This window comes from Cryptomeria japonica, chromosome 7 (assembly GCF_030272615.1).
Source record: "Cryptomeria japonica chromosome 7, Sugi_1.0, whole genome shotgun sequence".
Lineage (NCBI taxonomy): Eukaryota > Viridiplantae > Streptophyta > Pinopsida > Cupressales > Cupressaceae > Cryptomeria > Cryptomeria japonica.
Genome location: NC_081411.1, coordinates 820,430,006 through 820,437,492, shown reverse-complemented (window position 1 = coordinate 820,437,492; position 7,487 = coordinate 820,430,006). Strand labels below are relative to the sequence as shown.

Below are 7,487 nucleotides of genomic sequence, written 5' to 3'. Positions count from 1 at the left end.
TTCCCCACTTTATGGGAGAGTGCATTTGCATTTGTACATGGGTACCTAACATGGCCTTATAGCCATGACCTATCTTGCATTGCTTAGTTTCATTGTAGACTTGAGTGCATTCCCCTAAGTTGCACTTAAGGGGGGGTGTTGGTGTAATTATTTATTCATGTTGGATATAATTACACTTTACTTAAGCTTACTTTGGTACATGCACCACATTGTAGTTTTCATATGAGACACTTAGGGAGATGTGCATACATTGGGAGTGTGTATGTAGGAGAATTTCCACCTTTTATGGCGTGATATTGTTGTTACATTCCACCTCCGGTGGGTGATCCACCTCATGCGGAATATTTTACTATTTCTCCTACCTACCCCTACCTACCCTTGCATCTCATTGAGCCACATGTCATCATTATGTTCTCTCTTGTCTCTTAGCCTTGCCTTTAAAAGCAGGCTCATCTACATTGTATGTAATGATGATCTAGTTGATCTCTTTTGCATCTTGATAGGAATGCAGTTTATTCTTGTCATATTTTATTCTCTCTTTATTGTGTTAATTATTGGTGTCTTTGATCTTGGTTTCTTCAAACATAATCTCACAATTATTAATTATAATCCTATCAATATGATTCACAAAACTGGGTTGAGAAGCTTTAAATGTTTGTGGAGAGATTGAAAATGCAATCAAAATATTCCATTTTACAACTCCATACCATATAATATATACTTGGATTTCTCCACATGTATTTATATGGTTTCAAATTAAATCACAAATGGTTACTATAATATTATTTGAGCTCTTGGAACTATAAATATTCAAGTATTTGGTTGGCCATCCTTAGTCAAAACATACTCAATTTTCTTGGTGTGTTCTCTTCTAGGATCTTCCTTTTTGTAATAGGTTAATCTAACTAGACATTGTCAATATTAGAGCCTAAAGCACTTGGAATTATATTCTTGAATTATTTAGGCCTTTTATGATTGATTTTTGTTCATGTGACCATATGATTCTTTTGGTAAATTGGCCCATAATTTTTGTAAAGTTCATGCATATTTGGCATGTTTTGAGGGTGCAATTTTCTTTAGCATTTATAAAGACAAAAAATTTACTACTATCTTTAGTTGTTTTATTGATATAAAATTCTCACTCTATTGAAGGCTAGAATTTTATTTAGTTGTTTCATGTAGATTCAAGTATAAGTAAATAAATTTTGCACTTCAAGTGACTCATTTATGAGTACTTTTGGATCATTGGGGTAATGAAAATGTATGGTTGCTAGAGTTCTATTAACTTTTCCTTTCAACAAAGATTGCAACCCTCATCCTGGACACCAATGTGGATGTAGTATGAATAATGCCTATAGTCATCTCAATTCTTGTTCACATGCTTTGTAGCCTCCTCAAAGAAATGTTAGGGATTGGACTACTCATTGATGGTCTTGAACATCCCACTAGATTCAATCACTTATGGGCCTTGTGACTTGGAGCATTTGCAAGATTAGATTCAAGAAATAAATTCTCATCTTAATTTGGCTATTTCTCTTGTTCGTGAGTGTATCTAGTAAATATTCTATACCCCTTTGTGATTTCACCTACAATTTTGTAGCCACTTTAGTGTTTGTTCCCATCACATTTGAGTAAGCTCATTTTAGCCCTTGCATCAACCTTTTCCCTCTTAGAATGCTCAGGTTAGTTTTTAATAGCTACCTTTTTAATGTCATTTTTGCATTAACCATGTATTTCTCTCACCACCCATCATTTTTTAGTGTGATTTGTCTAGACACTAGTGCACTGCATGCATATTTGCATGTCGTTCTAGTGTCCCACGACATCTTAACATTCAAAGGTCTTTTCTAAATGTTTTACCACTTGTCATTTGCCCAAGTTAGTGGAAATGACTTAGAATGTTTTGAAAACTGACTCGACAACCTCTTCTTTCCATCCTATTCTCAATTTTAAATCCATTCTTTCGCTCTTTACAAATTCTCTTGGATGTTTTCTTGATATCTCTTGAATTCTCCCAGCTTTCACAACTCTATCTCCATCTATGTCTCTCTCTCTCTCTCACACACACACAACTCTACAACATGATACAACAATCTCAAGCTCTCATAATAATTATTACAACTCTCTTAGCTTTCTCAGGCCTTGTTGGTAATATCTTTCTATTTGTAATATGCCTTTGATCATTCTTGGATTTATCACATCCCTTGTTTAAAAATCATTTATCTGTCTATTTTTCTTTTCATCCATCTATCTATCTGATTGGTATGGAGGTGGAAACACCAAAAGAAGGACTTAATTGAAGCAAGTCTCTAAATATCTCCAGACGTTTTTCCTCTTTTGTGCGTGTGTAGGTTTATTGGAAGCATTTGAATGCATAGATGTTTGCATCTATCTACTTCATTTTTATTTATCTTTGTTATCTAGAATTTGCTATTACGTTTCTAACTTCTTGGTTTTGAAGGTTATTTGAATGACAAAGTTGGGTTTTCGCCATATTTTGAATATTCTTTGTTGTAGTTTATATGATACTATAATGTGTCGGGTAGACATTTGTGTGCTGCATTGGCGTCCTAGTTCGAGACACTTAGATTTGGACCGAAGAGTCTTTGTCGTCTACACTTTCCATTTCTGTACTCAGAAACTTTATTATACTTATCTATAATTAGATGGTTTCATCAGTTTAACTAATTGGAGGTATCTGAATTCATGTTGTCAAATTGGCTCTTAAAAGAACACAGTTTTCCTTTTGTAGGTCACATTTCTTCCATTACAACGACACTCAAACCTTTGCTAAAGAAAAAAATAAAGATGATGTGATTATTTGATGAAAGCTCATTCTTGATAACTCTAATCTTGTTACTTTTTAGAAAAAGTTAGATGATCATGATCCATCCCAACTACTAATGATTTATAATTTGTTATTGAGCACCTTGATCTATTATCTCTTAAAATTATATTTTTTTTAAATATGACTTTTGGACCACTTTTCCCGAAAATACACATATAATATCAACCATTACATAGAATAACATAAAAAACTTGTTGCAAAAAAAGCCAAAGAAAGAAGGATTTTTCTCACCGTGGATGGTACGGCATGAACATTTTCGAAGGTAGTTTTGTTAACTATTCACTTCGAGCCTGCCGTTTGTTTTTGAACTTTCGAACATTAGAATTTCTCCTCTACTCATCTCCCGTGGATTTTATGCGGTTTGCCGTGGTGTTGCTCCTTGGGATTGTTACTCGTTTGTCGTTTTCCATTGCTTTAGAACGAGGCTATGGTCTTCAATTATGCAATTTAAACATTGTTTACAATAATAATAAGCTCTTAAGAATAATAAACAAAGCGCCTCCCTGGTCAATAGAAACTGTTTGATAATATGGAAACAGGTTGGTTCTTCACGAGTTCAGGAACAATGCAAAAAGTCAAAGCAGTTGCCGTCTGAAGTGGAGCGGCAGTTGACAGTCTCGGATTCCGTGTAAAGAAAAGCAGGAGATTGGATGTTAGTGCCGCCCATTGTATTGTGGACCCCATCACCTACTTCATTCCTTACGACACTCTTACTCTGCGTTTCACAAAGTCATGCTGGATTTGCAAAGCCTCCTCCTCCTACGCGCTTCCACCTCCCACTTTGACTCATACTTGTAGGCGGAACATAAGCTAATCAAATTTCCTCAAATTGCATTTGCCGTCCATGACCAAGTTGCAACTTTTATAAGTGATTTCAAAGGCAAACCAGATTACAGATCTGCGAGGAAAACAGTCTTGAGAAGATTAGGATTCGGGTAAGGATTATCCTGCGTTGCAGTTTTGGCCCATGGTTTAAAAGGAATGAACTGAGAAGGGTAAAATTGAGAAGGATTGAAGAGAATGGCCACAACAGGAACTTGGTGTACGATTTATGATGGAGGAGATATTGGAGCCATCGTGAGAGGCGGGAAACTTATTTGCAGCAACCCATTTGATCATCTCTTCACCAGATCTGAAATTTCTGCTGAGCACGAGACTGATTTCATGGTTTCATCTGCGAAAGCCTGTGAACAAATTCTTCCATTCAGTATGAAACAGGATCCAGATGGCGCAGAGAACGTGTCCAGCACGGCATCGTCTCCTAGGGCTTCTGAGTACCAGAAATACGAGCCCAGATCTCCCAAAAGAGAGACCATGGCTTTAGATAACTCCTCTCAAAAAGATGTTGAAAAGGTACAAAGTAATTCTCCTGCAATTAAAACCGAGGCGAATGATCAGAGTCCAAGCAAGATGTGCTCGTCGCCCAAATTAGCCGGACCAAAAAGAAGGTAAACATAGTAGGCATGAGCTTTTTCACAGTCCATGTAGCATGAGTTAGACTTTTCAGGAAAAGATTGCGTGCTTTTAAAATCGACATTTTGGATTTATAGGTCTGGTTTCTTGGTTCGTTACAACTGTTTTGCAATTCTCATCAACGATATTGAAAGTTTTTAGATTCAATTGTATCAGTTTTTTCTTTAGCTCACTATCTCTATAATAGATTATAGAACATGATACAAATATACAGACAGTTGAATCTAGAAACAAAAATTGTGTGCTTTTAGAATCAATATTTTAGATTTATAAGTCTGGTTTATTGGTTCCTTTAAACTGTTTCTCAATTCTCAACAACGATATGTTCTAAATTCAATTGTATCATTTTTCTTCTCTAACTCACTATCTTGATAATAGATTATAGAATATGATGGAAACTCAATACAAAATCCAAAAGCTTTCAATATTAATTGAGATAAACCGTAGAAACCTAATGTTATATCTGTTCATCTTTTCCAGGAAAAGTCAACAGAGGAGTATTGTGTGCATTCCCATGGCAGAAGGGTCATGGAACAAACAGGGAGGGGCAGGAGTTGCCTCAGATCTCTGGTCATGGCGTAAATATGGACAAAAGCCCATCAAAGGATCTCCATACCCAAGGTAAATATTACTTCCACGGCACTAAAAAAGTTGATTTTTTTCTTTAAACCATAGAATTTGATTGGAAACCTTTCAAAACATTGACATTTTTTTATGAATTCAAGAAGAATTAATGGAGTTTGAATTGATGAAAATGTTGATTGACAGGGGTTATTACAGGTGTAGTAGTTCGAAAGGATGCCCGGCAAGAAAGCAGGTAGAGCGGAGTCGCACGGATCCCACGATGCTAGTCATCACATACACAGCAGATCACAACCACGCATCGCCCGCACATCGACGCGCACTTGCACGATCCTCTGGACAGAATTCATTGCACGATAAAAAGGAAAAGGAGCAGCAATTGCAGGAGGCATTATCTTTGTCTGTTCCAGATGCCGCAATTGCTACAGACAATCATGATGATGCCTTGTCCCCACCGGACGGATTGACTGCACAACAGGATCGAGACCACCAGGGACCTATTAATTCTGAGTGCCTCGATAATTCCACCTTGGTTGACGAAGATCAACATGAATATCTTAGTGCTAATCACATGTTCCACCACGATGATTTATTTCAAACTTATGGGGATTTCCCATCTTTGTTTCACAGGGATTTTGCAACTCGTTCTGATGAGGAAGACGATTGTAATATGGGCGACCCATTTAACCTCTTCGATTGGTCCTTTTCTACCAATGAATGGCCAAATTCATGATTTCAAGAGTTTAAACTCACTGTGTACAGTTTAAGATATGAACAACTTCTCCTTTTCTCTTTCTACTGATCGAAATCCGGTTGTATTGATATCTTTCTGCTGATCGAAATCATGATGGAGCAGCAGAGGAGTTTATAGACAACACGGCTTTGTTTCTGTTTTGTAATGGTAAAGGATATATTCAAGTAAATTATTATGGTTGCATGCAACTTGTACACTAGACATCAAGCTGTACCACTGGGCGTTTTTCCCAATCTTAGCAATTTCATAGTGTTATTATATATGCTCTTTTCTATATTTTGTTTGTTTTTTGGTATTTGGTGAGCTATCATTTTCCTGCCTCTTGTCTGAATGATATTCTTTTAAACATGAGGAAAAAAATTCAGAATACCTACAGAAGTTATAGCTGCAATTGAGCACACCAACACCAATGTTTATCACCTAGGGTATTTGCCCAGCGCTGCACAACTGTAACTAGATTCATGATTAAAGGTGCCCATTGATCATTTATAATACAATTTCTATAAAAAATTTCAATGCAAGCTGTTTTGTTGTATTCATTTATAAAATATGAAGAAAAATTGATAGGAATATTGTAATGTGATTTATTTAAAAGTTCACTGATGATTTCATTTAATTTGGAATATCATGTTTGCGTTTATGTTATATTTATAGGTTATTTTGAAATGGAAAAATGAAATGCGAGCATTTTTATAGAGTAATATAGACAATTTTGATCCCATAACTATATACTCTTGTCTTCTATTGAAAAAGATCATCATTCTCCTGAAAAAATGATAAGAAAATGAAAATGTTATATTATTGATTCACACCATACAAATGATGTTCAATTAATAAAACACAAAATGATTGCAATCCAAAAGTTAGTAATTGTTATATTCAATTAAAAAATATCTATCTCAAAAGAATTATATAACACATTATAAATAAAAATTACAAAACTAATTTATTAATTTTGTTTTGTTCATATAATTATTCATGATTTACATTCATTTTAAAAGTTATTCTTTGTTAAACATGTCTATTCAATTTTGAATGTTCATTATAGAATATATATATTATGTATATAATGTGTAAATGCTCTCATTATGCATTACATTATTGAACAACTACAACATAATGACATACAACCCCTTTGAATATAATTGCGACATATGATTAGCAAGCCACCTTTTGATGCAATATTATAATGTAACATGAAATTGTAAATAAAATAAAATTATGTCATAACTTAATGGAATATATATTGTTAACATACATAATGAAATTATTTCACAATTCATGCATGATACATATTTTTGACATGTCTATATTATCACAATCAATTTATGTATTTTAAAAGTTTGTAATGTTTAATACAAAGGCCATGCACCATAAAATTAAGCGATTCTAATAAATTGCAAATGTAATATGTAATATAACAACACAAATTTCTTCAAATACTAAGATTGTATTATACATGGAAGTGTATCAATATATCAAGCTATAGTCTATAGACTCATCTTAATGCCAACCTTGAATGGATTTAAATTTAGTTAGGAGTACACAAAAAAAAAGATAAATAAGCCATCATATTTAACAAGATGATCCCATTAATTTTATCTAACCACACTAAAAATTTTGAATTACAAGGAAGAGGTATTTGGTTTTGTAGTCACATAAATCTGTCCATTTAATTAAATGAATATTTACTATTTATTTGATTAATAAATCCACTAGCCAACAATTAATTAAATTAACATTTAATTAATTCATCCTCAAACATTTTCCTATTAATTAAATAAATTATTCAATTTATTTTAATTAATTCATTACACCAAATTTTAATCA

General features: G+C 33.9%; 1 protein-coding gene across 2 annotated transcripts; it reads left to right on the top strand.

Moving 5' to 3' along the window:
• The first annotated feature begins 3,603 nt into the window (after nt 1-3,603).
• LOC131042643 (WRKY transcription factor 22) lies at nt 3,604-5,933 on the top strand. 2 transcript variants are annotated; one of them, XM_057975959.2, is made up of 3 exons: nt 3,604-4,296; nt 4,802-4,942; nt 5,102-5,933. In XM_057975959.2, the coding sequence occupies exons 1-3, from the start codon at nt 3,869-3,871 to the stop codon at nt 5,634-5,636; spliced, it is 1,104 nt and encodes a 367-aa protein (XP_057831942.2). In that variant the 5' UTR covers nt 3,604-3,868; the 3' UTR covers nt 5,637-5,933. The 2 variants fall into 2 exon arrangements, with proteins under 2 accessions (XP_057831942.2, XP_057831940.2); XM_057975957.2 differs by having other exon boundaries at nt 3,606-4,296; nt 5,090-5,933.
• Nucleotides 5,934-7,487: the final 1,554 nt, after the last annotated feature.

Excerpts from the sequence above, each read along its gene's own strand:
- LOC131042643 (XM_057975957.2), top strand. The coding sequence starts at position 3,869 with ATGGCCACAACAGGAACTTGGTGTACGATTTATGATGGAGGAGATATT. Across the intron at positions 4,297-4,801 it reads TTAGCCGGACCAAAAAGAAG|GAAAAGTCAACAGAGGAGTA; the intron begins GTAAACATAGTA and ends CATCTTTTCCAG. Across the intron at positions 4,943-5,089 it reads AAAGGATCTCCATACCCAAG|GGGTTATTACAGGTGTAGTA; the intron begins GTAAATATTACT and ends GTTGATTGACAG.